The sequence below is a fragment of the Canis lupus genome, chromosome 13 (genome assembly GCF_011100685.1).
Source record: "Canis lupus familiaris isolate Mischka breed German Shepherd chromosome 13, alternate assembly UU_Cfam_GSD_1.0, whole genome shotgun sequence".
In the NCBI taxonomy this organism is placed as follows: Eukaryota; Metazoa; Chordata; class Mammalia; order Carnivora; family Canidae; genus Canis; species Canis lupus.
The window spans coordinates 61,514,035-61,534,966 of record NC_049234.1 but is presented as its reverse complement, the minus strand read 5'-3'; the positions used below and the strand labels follow the sequence as shown (position 1 = coordinate 61,534,966).

Below are 20,932 nucleotides of genomic sequence, written 5' to 3'. Positions count from 1 at the left end.
TTCACATGAGTGTGTGTGTAATTAAATGAATAGTTCTTCCCTTTGGTTGCTATTAGTTCCACAGAAATAGAACGAAAGGGCAGAAAAATAACAATTTTACGTCATACTCTTAAAGAATCCTATGGATTTGCCAAAAAGATAAACGGTGACTGGGGTTATTTCAAGAGTAATCATTTTACAGTGTATATTACATTGGTTAACTTTAGGTATATTATCTTTTCAGGCTTGCTCACACAATCTCTAACTATGTTTGTTGATAACTGTTACATAAATCATGTATTTTAAAAATAATTTTAAACTATTTCAAAAATTGGGATTTGGGGAATAGGTGAAATAGGTGATGAGGACTAAGGAGTGCACTTGTCATGATGAGCACTAGGAGTTATATGGAGTGTTGAATCACTATATTGTACACCTGAAATTAATATAACACTGTGTGTTAACTGGAATTAAAATAAAAACTTAAAATAATTTTTGAAGAGTATTTTTACTGAAGTATAACTGATGTATAATTAATTAATAATTAATTATATCCTACTAATTTCAGATGTACATTACAGTCAGTCACATTTACATTTGATGTCATAATTTATTACTCAAGATAAGACTCTAGTATATTAAAAGCTTCTATAGCATATAAAACCATTTCAGGATTACATATAAGGATGTTATCTCTAGTGTAGTGACTCCTTGTCTTGATTCTTGAGAGAAGTCTTATTAGCTGAGAGATAAATCTTAGATCATAGGATATAAATTAAACCCAAGATAAATAACAAAGGCCAGCTAGAAACTCAGTAAATGGGAGTGTTTTATACAGCCTTCACTTCCTTCTTAATTCTACTCAATGAGACCCCCTTCCTGTCAGTTGCCATAAATCTGTACTACCAAATACATCCATATGTGAGAATGGGTCTTTTCTGCCATCTTTCTCAATTGTCCAAACTATGTAAGTTTAATAAAATTTTCTTTAAAAAAAAAAAAAACACCTGGTGACTCAGTTGGTTAAGCGTACGACTTCAGGTTTCAGCTCAGGTCATGATCTCAGGTTTGTGAGATCCAGCCCTGAGTCACCAGGCTCAGGGGGAAAGTCTGCTTCTCTCCCACTCCCTCTGCCATCCCCTCATTCATGTGTGTGGGCGCCCTCTTCCAAATAAGTAAACAGATCTTTAAAAAACAAAAAGGAGCAAAATGACTACATTCTTTTGTGACCAATCTTTAGCTTCATTCCTCTCCACAGTTTGCATTGTAGGTAAGCTGACTAGACTTAAATATGATTTTAAAGAGGTTTTAACAGTATATTTAGAAATCATAAATCCCAACCAGCTTGGATTTATGGAATAGCATTACTCACCCTCCTGGCATACACCAGTCCTTTAGGTCAAGATTTAATCATAAAGGAATGAAAATGTAAAATCTCAAAACTAGCAAGCTAGCAAGTTCCTTAGAATCTACATTCCTAAGGGATAAGTATTATCTCATACTTCAGTTTAGCATCTTTTTCACTCTGAGGTTAGTAAATATTGACTGTTGTGATGATGTCATATCATAGCACAGCTAACAGCATAAGGGAAACTCTGGGATAATGACTATTAAATTCCTTTAAAATGTATTGCTCTGATTGTTCAAGGAACGGAGTATGCTTCCAACGTATGCTTTCAGACATAAAGTTTTATGTGGGTTTCCCACTTACAGATTGTTTGCATGCAGTTTCATTCCAGAAACTACACATGCTATGTCTAACTCATCACATATCAAGGACAAATTTGAAAAAAACCTGAAAATTACTCAATTCAAATCAGAACCCATTAAAGAAAAGGCTAAGGCAAAGGTACCAAAGTTCAGCCTACCCAAGTGCCAATGAATTTGTTAAGGTGCCTTAAAACCTTGTAATTACACTTTATAAAAAAAAATAGACATTTTTACTGTAAAAACATTCTATATAAGCTACTATCTACCCTTTATAGTGACTGTGAATAACAATATATTTGCAATAAGTTTCCTACTTTTCCTTTTGTCTTGGTACTCCACATGTTACAAGAAAATTAATTTCAGAAGTTAGTTTTTAAATGCTTGCAATTACAAAACTGTTGTAACCTTGGAAGAAGAGTTTATTAGGTAAAGTTTATTTATTTCAAGGTCTTAAACGAAGAAGAATACAGCATGCTCAGTTTAATGCACCTTGAGTGACTGCCAACCAAACAGCATTTTTCTCGTTTATTAAAGAAATAGAAGGCCCACTGGGAATCACTGAATTTTGCAACTTTCCAATCATATGATTAAATATAATTTTAAAAAGACAAGACCTCTAACTTAAAAACATACCAATTTTACAGTGGAAAATAGACATGACTTTTGCCCTAGAATATAACCTAACTATATAAGATTAAAGTAATATATTTCTTGCTAACTAGTAAGTGCCTCATTACCTAAAAGAAGCCAATGCTAGTGTGTATCTGGGATAAATTATGTTTTTAAAAAGAACTCTTAGATTTCTAGATCAACTGTGAAAGCTACTGCAAAGCAGTATATGTAACTACGTGTAATTATGTAGATGATTAGATTCCATTTCCTTTAGCCATTTTCTTACAGAAGAAATAAACTTGTTCTGAAATGGAATGTCCCAAAGTAATCTAGCAGAGAAAAGACAGAGAAGTTGGTGTAGATTGGGAAAAGGACAATCTCTCTCCAAATCCCCAGGGTAAGTATGCATGTCTGTGCTTGATGGTCATGCCCTGTAATCAGGTTTTCCAGAGGTAGGCTGGGTCAGTCTGCCAAGCAGAAACACAGATGGGTGCTCATTTGTGCTGTCCTGCTAGAAGTAAAACATCAATGCCCTTTTCCTTTGTTGGCTCCTTGTTTTGTTGGAACTTGTGACGGTCCTTTTTACCCAGGTTTGGCAACAAAAAACTGAATCACACTGGACTGACCTTTAACATATATTCTTATAACAGCGAAATCCGACATTAGCCATCTGAATATTCACTGAAGGAAGACAGAGAGCCAATAACCATTTTTGCAGAGGCAGCGCTGTCTCAAAGAAATAAAGAGCTTAGGGTGGTAGGGAAGAGCAGTAGCCCTTGATCCTGGCTTTGGGCCGACACCAAAGCTGGACCATGACTTATTCTTTCACTAGTTTGTGTCATGAACCTGTCAGCTAATGCCTAGCCACCTAGAAATTCTTAACAAAGAGCATAGACTTCTTCACTAATACCAAATTCTCCACTGTGATCACTGCTGTATTACTGAATGTCAGTACTTACCTAACACTCAGGAATACTCTCTAAAGAAAGAGTATTCTCTGCATTCCACTGATCATATACATTTCTCAGGTCTAATCATCCTATCCTTTGCCCAGTCTTCAATGTGTGCTTTATGTTGGAAGAGCCAATAAAAATTAAAAGTTCTAATTTTTAGGAAAGGGGAAAAGCAAGGGAAAGATGTGGAAAAAAGGGGTGGTGGTGGTGGAGTTGGCTGAACTTCAAACTTCATATAAATAAAGACTTCCCTTGTTCATAGTTTTACATGACTACTGTGCCTTCCAAGACTTAAATTGGGATATTTTTCCTACTACTGAAACCATTCTCTATTTTTTGAGACAGAGCATAACCCGAACTTCCTAACTAAAACTGAAGCTGCAGTAATGTTGAGAATCAATGTAGGATATTTTTGGTCAAATCAAATCATTAGCTACCTAAAATGTATAGAATATTAAAAGGGGTGGTATTGTGTCCTGTGGGGCTGTGGGCTCACAGTAGAAACTATAGCTGGAGAAGTCTAGTGGATTAGTTCTCTGTGGAATAAAACAGTCTATGAATCGGGGTTTTCACAAAAAAAGCAAAGATCTCAATTTTATAAGTTAGCCAGAAAAATATTCATTGCACATTTTCATTTATAAAATCAATCCCTTCTAAGTATTAAACTTTTATTAGTTTGATAGGTTTGAGAATTTTTAATGGCAGAAAAAATCCTATCATCTCTAGAAAATGGATATCATAAGTGGCAATCAGAAATTACTGCAAAAACGTTCTTAAGCAGGGTACGTTGCAGGAACTAGAGATTAGTAAAACTATGAATCATTTCTGGAGGCACAATCACCTTCCAACTTCCCAACAGGATTTAGGTGGAGCTAATTCTCTTAACACATACTTCTTGACTGTGGACAGTATGCCCGGTAGTTGAAGGCACTAGAGACATAGTGATGAATAAAACAGCCAAAACTTTCTGCCCTCATGGAACTTTAATTTTATTGGAAAGAGAAAATAACAAGATATGCAATATGCTAAATGATGATAAGTGTTGAAGCACCTGGGTGGCTCAGTGGTTGAGTGTCTGCCTTTGGCTCAGAGCGTGATCCCAGGGTCCTGGGAATTGAGCCTCACATCAGGCTCCCCACAGGGAACCTACTTCTCCCTCTGCCTATGTCTCTGCCTCTCTCTGTGTGTCTATGAATAAATAAAGAAATAAAATAAATAAATAAATGATGATAAGTGTCAAGGAAAACATAATGAAGGATGGGGGTTAGATAGTATTGGGGGACGGTTTCAATTTTAGATGGGGCAGCCACTGAGAAAGTAATATTTGAATAAAGACCTGAGGGGGTGAGAAAATGAACCATGGAGAAACCGGGGAGTGTAGCAAGGAAAGCATTTCAGACAGAGGGAACAGCAAGTGCAATGTCCCTGGCACAGAAGCATGACTGGCCAGCGAGTGAACAAAAGGGAGAAAAGTAGATGATCAACGAGATCGTGGTAGATTGTTCATGAGGTAGGTAAGGGCAGATGCAGAGATACAGACTAATTAGGAAGTATTTAAAATAATCTAGATGAGAAATAATGGTGGCTTGCATCTGGGTTGTGGCAGTACTGAATGTGAGGTGTGGTGAGATTCTGAATATCTGAATATCTTTGAGGGTAAAACAAATAGGGTTTGCCAATGGATCAAGTAATGAGGGTAGAGAAAGAAGTCAAGGAAGATGCCAATGTTTTGGGCTCGAGCAACTAGAAGAATGGAGTTGCTCGTTGTGGTGGGGAACTCTGCAGGAGGAACAGATCTGAGGCAGGTAGATCAGAAGCTCCATTTTAGACATGTTATTTTTAGAAGTGTATTAGCCATCCAATTATTTATTATTATTTATTTTCAATTATTATTCATTTATTTTCAATCATATAAGGACAAAAGTTTGGGCTAGAGAACTTAATGTAGATGGCAGCAGCATATTAATGAATTAGGTTGAAACTTCAAACATAGGTCTTCTTATGAGCTTGATCAGTGGTGTGCTAGGTACCTTGGGTCTGTCATTCAGCAGTCCATCAGTCAGAAAGAGATAAATTACCACAGAACTCCAACTTTGGTCAAGGAATATACCTTAGAAAGTATTATATTTAGAACAGCTATTTCTAAAGCAATCAGTTCTCAACTACTCGCACTCAACAAATACTACATAGCACAGTGAAGCTGTGGGAGTAAAATAGGGAAAGACAGACATGATGGTCCTCAGTTGGAAGAATTATTGTAATTAAGGAGACAAAATGAAAATAATAATATCACGTTTACATTTAACTAACCAATAGTAATTGTAGCAAGTCCTGTACAGAAGCCCTAGAGTGTAGACTGGTATGAGTATGTTTCTTCCCACTGCCAACACATGGAAAACTCCCACCACACATTCTCTCCAGCAGTACAGTCTCTTGGGGACTAATGACATCACCAAAAATGACACGTGAATTCTTGAGGAAATAAAGATTTTAAGTATTATAAAGTATTCAAAATTATCTTAATCTTCAAGAATCTTACATGAAAGTGCTATGTCCACCTCACTCAATGTTGAATCACCTACACAGTGAACTGTCACCTCTCCACTTTTCTGAGACCAAAGATCATATAAAATATAGTCTGCCTTGGACTGAAAGAAAAAGCAGGAAGCTACACCTGAATTCTACTCTATGATAGGCACTCACACAGAATTTCAAGAAGATAGTATGAATCAAAGTAGCTCTTCTGGCCACAACTGACTGACTATGCCAGCATATACAAAGGTCTGGAATTTTAGAGCTATAAACTATACATGAAGTTACAGAGATGCAACCCAGTATCCTTCATTGGATAGAAGAGAACACTCAAGCTCAGGAAGATTCCATGAGTACTGGCCCATAGTGAAGTAGCCAGTCAGCAACAAAGCCAAGACTAGACCAAAATCTCCCCAACACTCAGTTCAGGCTGCACCAGTACAATTTTCATTCTGTTTTTGTTTTTGTTTTTGTTTTTCCTATTAGAAAGAAGGAAAAGAAAGCATGAAATGGAGCTACTAGTATAAGATTCTACTTTGAAAGTCTTTTTTTTTTTTTTGGAGGATGCTTTATGAACCAAAAGTATACTTTATGTAGTACTTTTAATATCCAGGTTATTAGAACTAAGAGAAGGGAATGAGAATTACTGTATCATGGAAAGAGGTCTTGAAAGAACAAAAATGAAGAGCTCCAAGGGGGAGCATCAAAGGTAGAGAAGCAGAAACATGCTACAGATAGCTTTTTGATAAGGAGAAAATATTAACCGAAGAAGTAAAACATGGGTCTGCATATTAGAATTATCCAGCAAATGGAAAATAACATATTTAAGATTAAGTTTTTTCCCCTTAATGCTACTGGGACGGCCAGGAGTAAAATGTAATGATTTTCTTCTCTGGGCACAGTTTAAGTTTTGGAAGATATGAAATTATCAATGGATTCTACTAAACTTTTTTTTTCCATTGAACTTTCTTTTAAAGTAGATGTTTCCACAAGGCCAAACTACCTAGAAATTCTTAGTGAGAAATAAAAGCTACTCTATCATTATCAAACAAATTAATTTATGAAGCTTCTCTATTATTAAAAATCCTAAATGGCTAAAGACATTCAATAGTACTTAGGAGTGCAACAATAATAATAAACCCATAAACCTACAGAGCATAAGTCTCAGTAACTAAACAAAAATTACCTAAAAAATCCAAATAACTTGATGAACATTTGATTACAAATGATATGATACATGAAGCTTTTAAAATATGCCCCAGAGGGGTACCTGGGTGGCTCAGTGGCTGAACTTCTGCCTTTGGCTCAAGGCGTCATCCCAGGGTCCTAGGACCGGGTCCCACACTGGACTCCCAGCAGGGAGTCTGCTTCTCCTCTGTCTATGTCTCTGTCTCTCTCTGTGTGTCTCATGAATAAATAAATAAATAAAATCTTTTAAAAAAAAGAATAAAAAATAAAATATGCTACAGAAATGGAGCACCTGGCCAGCTCAAGTGGAAAAGCATGGAACTCCTGATCTCGGGTTATGAGTTCAAGTCCCACCATTGGGTGTAGAGCGTACTAAAAATAGATAAACTTAAAAAAAAGATATGTCCCAGAAAATAAAAGTTCTTTCTTTAATTCTCAAAAGAATCTCATCCAGAGAAGAAAAGACCATTGAGTTAGTGGTTCTTTACATCTCATCAACTTTTACTAATCATAGATGATAAAAAATATATTTCTTTCTCACTCTAGAATGACCTAGCTAGTAGTGGAACAACAGACATATCTCTTTTCCATCTAATCCACAGAAGAAGGCCTTCAGTTCTTTTGCTCTTATTTTAAACCCAAAGCTACAATAAGGATTTGATTTGCCTCATTCCTCAGATTGTAAAGATATTAAATTGAACACACTTGAAACTTGAGTAAGATACCATGATTTGTGTGTGAGTTTCTTTTGCTCACATCTTTATTCCCAGTATTTCATTACTGCCTGACATATACTATGCATTCAAAAAACACCAGTTGAATTTTATTTGAATTAAGTTGCAGACTATAGAAGGTGTATCTCGACATTATCTTGCTTGTGAAAGGGAAATATATTGAATCTCCATGCAAGTATGACAATGAGACTAGTAACTGCATTATATCGAATTCTTTCTATTACATAATTGTTCTACGTTCTAGAAGATAGGCATGGAGTAAATAACCTATATGTAGAAAGAAAGAAAAGCTCTGTTACCATGAGATTAATGAAATCTTAGATATTTCCGTGGTGCTTAACAATTTACAAGGTATTTCCATATATATACACATATATACATATAGGCATGCATATAAATATCTGTGACATAATCAGACAAATATTAAATAATACTACATTTACATATGTTACGTACCTTATATTGCATACATATATATTATATGTAGTAGATTATTATCCACTTTTTACTGATTATGAAATCAAAGTTCTGAGAAACTGAGTGCTATCCAGCTAACAGATAACAGAATCTGAAATTGAACTCAGATCTCTATACTCCAAGTGAGCCTTGTTCTTGCTTTTGTGGATACTTAAAGATGACAGGTTTCTACTTGGAATAATTCAAGTTTGTGGGTAAACATTGCAACCTCCCTGCTAACTGGAAATGGATGCTAATAAATGCTAACAACAAATCAGACATGATTTCACCAGACACCTTGGCATGTAGAAACTGTGGACACATATCTCTAAGCTATCATGTTTGGGTGCTTGAGTTTATCTCTTTAAGATATTTTACTATTGAGCACCTGGCTGCTCAGTGGTTGAGTGTCTGCCTTTGGCTCAGGTCGTGATCCTGAGGCCCTGCGATTTAGTCTCACATCAGGATCCCCAAAGGGAGCCTGCTTCTCCCTCTGCCTGTCTCTGTCCTCTCTTTCTCTGGGTATCTCATGAATAAATAAATAAAATCTCTAAATATATATATATATATATATATATATATATATATATATATTTTACGATTAAATAGCATGTGAATGGAGATTTACTTCTAATTCCTTAAAAAGGGTAAAACTGTAATAACGTGAATCAATGTAACAATGCTCTAGCAGTGAAATAAAGGGTGTCCTGCATCCACATCAATATAAAAGAGGAAAGACTCCTTTTATTCCTTAACACAGTCAACATGACGTTCCTCAGTTATTCAAAGTGTGAAGGTGAGAGAAAGGTGCCCACAGACAACGATCTTGCCTTGCACTTGCTTCCCCAGGTCGCCACTGCACAGCCAGCCATGCCTCACCTCGCTGTCTCCTTCCACTCCATCTCCTGCCCGTCCACGGCGAGCAGCTCATCCAGTTCAGTGAAGAGCTGAGGGGGTGCTGGGCTGTCATCCTCCTCGCCCAAGATGAATCGGATACGTTCTGCGGCAGGAGAAACTGCAGAAGTGAAAATACTACGGTTAAACACAGGCTGGACAACCCTGAGGAAAGTATAGCTTCGAGCTCTTCCTCTGTCCCCAAGGCTGTTGGACTTCCCGGCCACGTTTTCCGTGGACATCCTCTTTGCTGAGCCTCTTTTATCACCAACCTACACACAAAAAGAACTCAAAGCCCTTCTCTGTATCTTCGTCCTACGCTAGGTCTCAGCTCGCCACCACTCTCCAGGACAAGGCTCCAGTTCTGTGTGATGTGTGACAAAGAACCTTTAGCCCGCAGATGAGCTGAGGTCCAACCGCATGACCTTCCCTCCTTCCCCACTTATGACCCATCCAAAATTATTGGACAGAAACCAGCCTGAGCCAACCACTTTTTCTACAGCAGTGGGAGGGGGCAACAGAGCATCCCAATCCTGAGTTCCCCCAGGCCCTCACCTCCCACCCACCTTCCCTCTGGCCAATGCCTAAAGCTCATGCCCTCACAGGAGCCTCACTGCTGGTAACTGGCTAAGTGCAAAGTTGATGAAGGAATATTTAACAAGATGGGGCCTCTTCCCTACATAAGGGCAGTACCCAAAAATGTTTAGTCACACTTCAATGCACTTGAAAAACAAGCCTAAGTAAAATATTGTACACCTGAGGAAAAAAATCTTTTCTGACACTGAAGCACATAATTGAATGCCCTACTAGCTCCTTTTGACCCTATCTTCTGAAAATCATGTAATGAAAAATTAACTAGAACTTCCCTCGAGTTATTGGTTATTTGCCCCTTCTTTTTTTTTTTTTTTTTTTTTAAGGAAAGGAAAAATTTGGAAAATAATGATATTATAAAACTAAGGCCCACAGATACTTTTTATAATCCTTGTGTAAAACCAAGAATGGCGTATGCAGGGGCACCTGGGTGGTCAGAGGTTGAGCATCTGTCTTCGGCTCAGACTGTGATCCTGGGGTCCTGGGATTGAGTCCCGCATTGGGCTCCCTAGCAGGAGCCTGCTTCTCCCTCTGCCTGTGTCTCTGCCTCTCTCTCTGTGTGTGTCTCTCATGAATAAATAAATAAAATCTTTGGATAAAAAAATGGTGCATACATGTGAATGTAGTCCAGGTACACAGATATATGTGTGTATACACATATACACACAGATGTGCACATATATAAATACACACATAAATTATAGAAATATATGTACCCAAATAATCTAACAAAACAAGAAAATCCCTACCATCTGAAAACTACTATAATACAGGACAGAATGAAATTCCACAGATCAAAAAATTCTACAAACCCATAAAAAACTATTTAACCTATTAATCAAAACTAATTATTAAAATAAGATACATGTTGCTTCTCCCTCTGCCTGAGTCTCTGCCTCTGTGTGTGCGTGTGTCTCTCATGAATAAATAAATAAAAATCTTTAAAAAAAATAAGATACATGTCTTACCTACAAAAATAGCAAAAAAAATTTAAAAAGATAATCCCACTGTTGCCAGAGACTTAGGACACATGCACCAGCACCTCTCAATTTATGTCACTGGTAGAAGCCTAAATATTTGGGAACATCTCTCTGAAGGAAAATTTGGAAGGATATGGAAACATTTTAAAAGTGTAAATATCCAATGAGATCCCACCTCACACCGGTGAGAATGGTGAAAATTAACAAGACGGGAAACAACAAATGTTGGAGAGGATGTGGAGAAAGGGGAGCCCTCTTGCACTGTTGGTGGGAATGTGAACTGGTGCAGCCACTCTGGAAAACTGTGTGGAGGTTCCTCAAAGAGTTAAAAATAGACCTGCCCTATGACCCAGCAATTGCACTGCTGGGGATTTACCCCAAAGATACAGATCCAGTGAAACACCAGGACACCTGCACCCCGATGTTTCTAGCAGCAGTGTCCACAATAGCCAAACTGTGGAAGGAGCCTCGGTGTCCAACAAAAGATGAATGGATAAAGAAGATGTGGCCTCTGTATACACTGGAATATTCCTCAGCCATTAGAAACGACAAATACCCACCATTTCCTTCAATGTGGATGGAACTGGAGGGTATTATGCTGAGTGAAGTAAGTCAACTGGAGAAGAACAGACATTATATGGTCTCATTCACTTGGGGAATATTAAAAATAGTGAAAGGGATTATAGGGGAAAAGAGAGAAAATGAGTGGGAAATATCAGTGAGGGTGACAAACCATGAGAGACTCCTAACTCTGGGAAACGAACAGGGGTAGTGGAAAGGGAGGTGGGGGATCCCTGGGTGGCGCAGCGGTTTGGCGCCTGCCTTTGGCCCAGGGCGCGATCCTGGAGACCCGGGATCGAATCCCATATCGGGCTCCCTGCATGGAGCCTGCTTCTCCCTCTGCCTGTGTCTCTGCCTCTCTCTCTTTCTCTCTGTGTGACTATCATAAATAAATAAAAATTTAAAAAAAAAAATTTAAAAAAAAAAAAAAAAGGAAAGGGAGGTGGGCGGGGGGATGGGGTGACTGGGTGACGGGCACTGAGGGGGGCACTTTGACGGGATGAGCACTGGGTGTTATGCTCTATGTTGGCAAATCAAACTCCAATAAATAAATAAATAAGTGTGTAAATATCATGTAAGCCAGTAATTCTACCACTAGAAAGACATTCATTTCAAATAAATAATAGTTGTTACCTCAAAGACAGAGGTGACCACTGCAACACTGTTTATAATTGAGAAAAATAGAAAAAGCCTAAACATCCAAAAAGGAAGATTGGGACTGGTTAAATAAACTATAATATAACTGTTCAGTAAGTCACCATGTAGTTATAAAACATGGAGTCAAAATTATCATTTTTCACACATATATAATATCAAATGAAAAATAAAATTGCAAAGTCATATGAATAAGGTGATCCCACGTTAGGAAGAAAAAAATGCACATATATCCACAAAATAAAGTCCCATATTGAGGGAACCCTCATCGTGCATGGTTCCAATGGGCATGAATTTCAGTTACGGCCATTCAAAGAACGCCAGTTCCCCAACAATACAGTTTAAATTTCAGTTAGCAGAGTACATTAGTGGAGTAATTGCATAAAGTACAAATTTCGCTGCCAGCTCTTCAGTCCATAAACTCCTATGTAAATAACATACATGCCTCGTGGTCAGTGACCAATAATAATGTTTCTTGCAAAATCTGTCAGTGAAGTGATTGGTCACGGCACATTTGTTACCCAGTTCATGTACAGACAGCAAAGTGTACCCATGCTGCCTTCATGTCACAAGAGGGAAGTGACCAACAGAAATGAAAGTAGAAGACAAAAACAAAAGTGATATGGTGGAGTGGAAATGAAATCTGTGTCAGACGTAAATGGATTTGTAGAAGACAGAGCTGCCCATGGGAATGTTGACCATACTGCTCCTTTACCATGTGAGATAACCTGGATAACAGTGAAAAAGCACACAGTGAAGGCAAACTTAGCAACATAAATAAGGAAAAATGGTTGGACCAAAATGATAAAGAAGTGATGCTGAAAAAAAAAAAAAGAAGGAAAAAAAAAGCACTTCACATTAAAGGAACTCTCAGAGACATTTCTTGACATGGAAAGCACAAAGGAGAAAATTGGAAGTTGATCCAAACTTAGGAGGGAGTATGCAATTCATCCGGGCATAGAAAAGATGCTCGCTCTATTTCATAAGTTGTACAACAGGAAGAAGACAAGCATTATTCAAATGACTTCTAGTAAGACTTTACAAAGAAATAAAACACTTTAATCTCAATGTTTCTGACGTTTTAGAGTATACTAAATATTAGTTTTACTATTTTCATTTCCCTATACCTTTATAATCAACAGCAAGAGAATTCTTAATGATTTGGCAAAAATTTTTAAAGGTCAAAGTAAAATAGTAACTTTTCACATTGATCATTAGGATTGTTTTTGCATAATTTCAGCTTGAAGAGTCATATTTATGGCCTGGCACTACCATCCAAAGCAAGGATTGCCTATAAATATGTTTTATAAATGTTACACAGTTTCTACGGCTTCTCTTTTCTTCCTTTCACTTTTCTGTCAGTTCTAAAATATGCACAATTCATCCACACATTCATTCAGCAATATTTATTGAGTACTGTCTTTGCTCTAAATAGGCTTTGTTTCAGGCTTTGAAGATAAAGCAAAAACCTTCACAAGATCGTTGTTCTTTCAAGTGTACATGCTGTAAGAGGGGCAACAAATGTTAACCAATTAGTTAGTGAATAATTAATTGGGTAAATGAATGAATTAGTATAGAAACCAACAAAAAAAAAATCTGCAAACTGTTCTGTGTTTGTAGGACATTCAAATAAGATAATTGAATATATATTAATATAGGATACGGTATGTTTAATTCCTGTAATTAGAAAAAAGGTGACTTTGAAATTTCTTATCATCTCTGGGGAAAAAATACCTAAAGTTCCAGAACTTTTGTGTAAAAATACTTTCAATGCCTTCCCAATCAAGAAATGGAATGTGTAATTATTTTAGAATATCATGGAAGTCATGAAAGAAATGATGGGAAGGCAAGAAATGCACAGAATTTGGAATCTAGCTGACTTCTCAGGAGCAGAGTATTCACACTACTCAAAATGTGGTTATTTACAATACTGCTTCCCCTACCAAACTGACAATCACAGATCAATATTCAACATCAAAGATCCCTGAGGTAGAACTACTGTGGAAGAGAAAAATCTACAGGAAGAGAATCAATTTTTTGTCCATTTCTAAAAACGTGAAATGAGTTAGTCCCCACCTCTAACAGAGATGAGTCAACCTTCTCCTCCTTAGAAAGGAGAGTCTCCTGCAGAGAAACAGAACATGTTTCTGTTCAGCTCTGATCCGTGGAGCATTACTCTGAGATCCAGCAACCTCAAGTTAGGAAAGCACAACTCATTGCTTATCAGAGATTCAGCTGTGGCTTCCACATAATCCAATAGAAGGCTGTGACTTTACCTCTAGGTTTTACTCTTTGAGTCTCATGGGTAAGCTGTCTTATGCATATTAAATACAGCTTCTGAGCAACCAGTGTAATAATCCCTTTGGGATAAAATTCCAAAATCCTGTGTCACAAACTAGCTTGCTCCCCTAAGCTTCCCCAGGAATTAGAAGAGGCCACAGCAATTGTAATGTAAATATAGACCTGAAATCCTCCATAGCCAGCGAACACCCTTCCCAATTTCTAACATCATTCTTAACACAAAGATATGAAGAGGAAGAGTGAGAGTCTCCCTAATGAAGGATATCAGGAATTCATTTTTTCCCCATAACTTTTGATAAAATGGGAAATGAGCTAAACAGAAGACCCAGCACTGCACTGAAATTAGGCATATAGAAATCTGGAACCAAACTGCCTACATTTGAATCCAAACTCTGCTACTTACTTACATGCTGTATGACCTGAGTCAAGTTAATTAACTTTTCTGTGTCTCAAGTTCCTCACCTGAACAATATGGTGATGGTGACCATTATCGTAGGTAAAATACAAGGTTTAAATGAGTTTAAAAACTGCCAGCCCTTACTAGCAAAACCTGCCTCGCTTCTAAGAAAGAAAACGCTCACAGATTTTGGCCCTGAGAGCCCCTGTATGTTGAGAACATATAAGATAGGAGAGAAAAAAGTCAAAAGTTCTGCATGTGTTACTTCCGTGAATTAAGTAGCTTTGGCAATGAGAACACAGGTGTAGCTTTCTGGGAAACAGCCGATAACAGGGGGAAACAATGAATCCTCTTTAGTCTCACTTTAATACCTGGGTGGGGAGAAAGCATCACAAAATCAACTTATATTACAGATGACTAGATGATGATTCTAAGTAATAACTAACCTAGTTTCATCATAAAAGAGAACCTGGAGAAAAATGAGAGAGGGTGACAGGGAGGCAGGAAACGAGGGACAGAGAGAAAAACTGTCAAATTAATCCAATCACCTTTGTCAGAACAGAAGGCCTGTAGATCAAAGCCAAGTTAAAGCCTCTCATCTGCCTTGATTTTTTTCTTTTTTTATTCTACCCTCTGGTTAGAATGTCTTTTTGGGGTTTGGGCAAGAGGTGGGGGATTGGCTGTCCCCCCCCCCCACCCCCCGGAGTAGCTGCAGAATTTCCTGGAAGGCCCTACGTAAGTGTGGTTATCTCTGACCAGCATCTACCACAGGGTGACAATGTCATAGAGTCTATGATGGCTGGAGAGACCCAGTGTTCCCAAATCCCCAGTACTGACAAGAAGGAAGGCAAATAATATGTGGCAGGACTGCTGCCATACCCACTCCCACCACCAACACCACAGCGTGCAAGCACTTACACAGCATCATATCCATTCCTGCTGAGACTGAACTTGGCTTCAGAGCAGCCACTGTCCATCAATCAAAGATGGCATGTGAGAGGACACCTTTCCAATGACACCTACCTGGCTAGAGAGTCAACTCTCAGGGTGCCTTTCATGTCACTGTGGCCCTAATCTGGGCATCCAACCTTTCTCCCACAACAACCCAGAAGTGTTTTTTTTTTTTTTTTAAGATTTTATTTATTTATTCATGAGAGACAGAGAGGCAGAGACACAGGCAGAGGGAGAAGCAGACTCCATGCAGGGAGCCCGATGTGGGACTTGATCCTGGGACTCTAGGATCACGACCTGAGCCAAACGCAGACCTTAACCACTGAGCCACCCAGGCGTCCCCCCCAGAAGTGTATTGTAACAGAACACACCTGCTCCATTCTGCACCAGCCTCAGCCAGGAATCCCAGTGCCACAAGCAAGCACAGAGGTGTTCATTGTTGCTGTCACAGTTCATCTGCTAAACTGTGTCCCAGTTTAGCATTAGCATAGGCAAGAACAGAAACCTACCCTGGCCCCCATTCAGGAACGAATTCAGGTATTTCCCAAGAATGACCACAACCTCAGTAGAGGGAAACAGAATTTTGTGATTATGGGAAGGAAGACATGACTTGCTCTTCCCTAGAAGAACTGACTTTTAAAGGACAGAATTAATTTAGTTCTCAGGAGAAAACTCAGGGGACCTCCATAAGGAGCTTATTTTCTAGCCAAAGTCTGGATTATGCCTTAAAACTTATTAACCAACCAGAATTAACAAAGAAAGTGGACATGGTTTGGACAGTGGGAGACAGTTCTGTGTATAAAGAAGCCACAAACAAGCCAGGCCATCTCAAACTATTGGTGACAGGGATCACGCAGGCATTTGAAAATAACATTTTTCTTCCAGAAAATGATTTGGAGATATAGAAGCTTCTTCCAGAATACCCAAGTGTTCTTTCTGATGTCCGGGAGGAAAAAAGTATTAAGTAGAAATTTGAAGTGTATAAAAAGAATGCTTAACGTGAAGGTGTTTTCTGATTTATCTCAAGTTGCTCCCCCTGCCCTCCAATTACATATTTTAATATTAGGAAAAAAGACTTGGGATGCCTGGGTGGCTCAGTGGTTTAGCGCCTGCCTTTGGCCCAGGGCATGATCCTGGGGTCTCAGGATCAAGTCCCACATCAGGCTCCCTGCATGGAGCCTGCTCCTCCCTCTGCCTATGTCTCTGCCTCTCTCTCTGTGTGTGTGTGTGTGTCTCTCATGAATAAATAAATAAAATCTCAAAAAAAAAAAAAGGAAAAAAGACTTTTGTTGACTTTAGATCAAAGGATAACTATTCTAAGCCAATGTCTTTATTAATTAATTAATCTTAACTAGACTACAATTAAGATTAATCTTAACTAGATTATACCAGATGCTATTTGTGGAACACTTCTTGCTATGGCTCTCTGAATGCCCGTCAAGGATGCTCGCCTGCCTATCTACCTATCACCTACGTATCTACAAAGACACTAAAGTGGGAAAATCCCCTGATACCATGAATTGAAACCGGGGCTCATAGAGATAGGAGCTAGATAGATTGGTCCAGAGGTCAGAAATAAATACACAAAAGAGCTAGAATTCAGACCTTAAAAGAAAATGAGATCAAAATAGGAACTATGAATTACTCTCTGCATATCACACTCCCGAAAAAAAGTTCTGTTCACTTAGGAAAGCAGTAGTTGAGAACTCTAGTACATTCCATATGGATAGTAAAAAAACATGTAGGAGAATATGTTTTTGAAGGTTCAAAGAGAAGGTCTGAGACCTCTAAAAACTCTGTTTCTGATCTTTGGTGAGATTCCATGGGACAGTGCAATGATAGAAAAATAAGCTGCTCTTTACAAAAAAAAGAGTAATCCAATAATAAGCTATGGATAAAATTAAAACTTCAAAGAGGTAATAAGTTGAAATGGATAATGCCAGAAACCAAAATTAGTAAGTCAGAAACTAAACATCGCAAGATTTAAAAATTAAAATTAAAACATGTTTTACCTGTCATGCTAGCAAAGATTTGAATTGTTAGGTATTCAAAGAAATAGCATTTTCTGCCTTGTTAGTTCATACAAACTTTTTAAAGTGTAGGTTAGCAAGTATCAATGAAAAATCAAGTATTCTGGGTTTGGACTCAGAACTTCCACTTCTAGAAATTAATCCTGAACAAGGGGATGGACCCAAGAGTATATGTGGCACCATTTTTTGAAATTTGGAAGAAGCCCAAATGTCAATCAATAAAGAAACAACCAAAAAAAGAAAAGGAAGAAAGAGAGAGAGGGAGAAAGAAAGAAATTAGAGAATATACCTGTTCATTTTCAGATCTTTTTTCATCTTTCCCATCTCCTATAGTCTTTTCTCTCCTTTCTACCAAACTCTGACTCAATTTCCAAGGCCCAACTGAAAATTCTATCTTTTCTAATAACCTTTATTAACAATTCACAGAAATGTGAATTTTTCCTTTATTCAAACCATAACAACACTTTGTCTAAATTATCATTTAGGCACCAACAAGTATATAACCTGGTCATTATTGCCTAACCTTTGGTGATATGACCTCTCTCCAAATAATCACCAAGCTCCTGGGACAGGGTCTGCCTATGTACTTTCCTTAAAGACCAACACAGTACCATGCACTTATCATCACTCGAAATATTAAATTAATGAATTAGATATGGATGAATAAACTTTGGACATTTTCAAGTACACAAAAACAAAACCATATGCAAAAAGAAAGCTTACTGTAAGAGCTCTGAAATGGAAAATATCTAAGTTTTGGAAACTGTCCTTATTCCATCCTTTCCCTTAATCCACCTTTCCATTAGCTGCACAGTGACCACAAACACAGTCACCATTTCCTATTGAGTAAGCCACAAATAAAGGGATGAACACCTGAAGTAAGCTACTTTCCTCTGGTAGATGCAATCTCTTCCTGAGGGACCCTGAGGTCCCACAACATTTAATCTGCACTTCTATTAAGACATTTAATATCTACTACTTTGTGTATTTATCCACTGCTGTACTTTATCTTTGCACCTTCCCTAAGGCAACCACCTGGTTCTTCACTTACCTAAACTACTCTTGGTCCCTACCTTGTGCACAGTGAAGTTACACAAAAAAAGAATGGATAAAAGAATAAGTAAGGAAATGAATGCTAAGAATCTACAATATTTATTCTATCCCAGTTTCTCATGCAAAAAAAAAAAATCTTTCTTTGCTCCTTTCCTCTGCTTCCCTGAGGCTTAGCAATGCTTGAAGTATAGTTCTACACTCTCATTTTGATAATTAATATTTATTTGTTTTTAGTGTAAGAGACACTATGGTATTTGTTGAAAGTACACAAAGTATTTTTAAGATAAGGTCCCTGTCCTCAAGGGACAATGGGGAAAATTCTATCAATAAATATGTAATATACAATTACTAATGTTTTTGAATGGTTACACTGTACCAGGCACTGTGGTAAGTGCCCTTCACTTATTATATCATTTGTTTTACATAAAAATATGAAATATCTACTGTTACCAATCTCTTGTATTACTCATATTACAAACAGGGAAACAGTATTTTAGAGACTAAGGGACTTCCCAAGATCACACAAGTATTAAGTGATATAACCTCAAGCCTACTTGTGTTATTGCCAAGCCACCACTCTCTAAAAGATGATCTCATTAAAAAAAAAAAAAAAAAGAGAGAGAGAGAGAGCCATATGAACAATACAGACAGTAAATGTGCTACTGGATTTCAGAAGAGGCAGAAATCATAATGGCATATGAAATAGTCCTAAAGTAAATTAACTGAACATTTGGCTCATTATCCACCAAAAGGCAGTTGGTGAATGTGCCCTTTTGTTTTTGGTCTAGAAAATATCCCACTGGGGCCACCCTACAGGCTACCATAAAAAAATCTTTTTAATAGAAATAATGATCATAATGAACAATTCATACTGAGCATGACAAGTTTACATGCAAATTCTCTTCTGTGAGTTAAACGGAGACTTAGGGATTTTGTATTTTCTCCTTGGCACCAACTGGTATATATATATATATATATATATATATATATATATATATATATATATATGTATATATAAGACTGGTCTTATATATATAAGACTGGTATAGTCTTAGCTCTCAAAAGAAACTATAAAAAGAATTAACTGGAGCAATTGGGTGGCTGTCAGTTAAGTGTCCAACTCTTGATTTCAGCTGTCATGATCTCAGAGTTGTGGGATCAAGCCCTGAGTCGGACTCTCCTCTCAGCAGGGAATCTACTTGAGATTCTTTCTCTCCCTCTACTTCTCCCTACCCTCTCTTTCAAATAAATAAATAAATCTTTTTTTTAATAAAAAGAAATTCCTATTTCTTTAAGTTACCAATGTGCTATCACCAACTGGTTTATACAGTTATCATTTTAAATATTTATTTCTCTCCATTCTGAGTTAAAAGTCTGTAAATCAATGCCATGGTTGCTAAAACTTCCACAATTTATCTAAGCATCTAGATACCATTATAGTATCTAAAAAATACATTGAATGTATATATAAAATCATCAAATTTCAATTTCACATTCATTACTGTAAGAAATGAGAAATCCCTAAAATAAAGTTACATATATAAATCTTTAAAACACACACATGCATTGTAGTGGCTATCTGTTAAACTCTTGCCTACTCGGCACGCCTCATCTCTTTTTCTGATAACAGCATCCCACTTTCCTCAGAAGAACCATTTTTACACTTTGAAGTCCAATGAGGATGAATTATTCCCTATGACCCAGGCCTGGAGAATGAGAATATCACAAATCTTGGCCATAATAATTAATTTTTAAGAGGACCCTTTATCTATTTCAGGCCAATCAGAGTAAATAAGTGTCAGCCTTTTTTTGTTGGAACTTCCAGGAAATAAATTTCCACTTTATGCTAAGGTGCTAAGACGGTGATAAGAGCTTTGAGTGCAGATGGCATCTTGCAACTCAAAGGGAAGAGCATGTGTGAAAATAAAGTAAACATGGAAGAACCAAGGCAGAAAGGTTCGTGATGTCATTATGAAAGCACCTAGATTCAGCCATGTCTGAAGTCAGATACTTCTCAACCATATATGACAATTCCTTTTTGGCTTAAAGTAATCTAAGGAAATTTTATTTTTGTCATTTGCAACAAAAAGAGTCCTGATATATAGATGCCTGTGATTCCATTTTATTGGGCTGCAGTAGAGCTCATATTAGTCATTCACAAATTAGCATCTTCAAATTAATTGCATCAAAAAACCTGTTTTTATAGCAAAAAGATTTTCTTGGATTGATCTATACAAGGCATCTAGACTTTCTCCATGCCTTAATTCTAGCTCTACCTCAATAAATCCAGAAAATGACTATTGATTTACACACTGGCAAGCTCTAGACAGGTAAATTAGATGGTTACTTTTTCTAT

At 37.4% G+C, this 20,932-nt stretch overlaps 1 protein-coding gene across 8 annotated transcripts in view; it reads right to left on the bottom strand.

The window, feature by feature from the left end:
• The window catches only part of SLC4A4 (solute carrier family 4 member 4), a 343,382-nt gene that overhangs the window by 197,116 nt on the left and 125,334 nt on the right, over window positions 1-20,932 (bottom strand). For 6 of the 8 annotated variants that reach the window (XM_038556290.1, XM_038556288.1, XM_038556289.1 and 3 more), the window contains one exon: window positions 9,044-9,179. In XM_038556290.1, coding sequence (XP_038412218.1) covers window positions 9,044-9,179 — 136 coding nt within the window. Of the gene's footprint in view, window positions 1-9,043; window positions 9,180-9,330; window positions 9,531-9,624; window positions 9,769-20,932 lie in introns of those variants that run through there. The other 2 variants (XM_038556293.1, XM_038556294.1) reach the window with 2 other exon arrangements.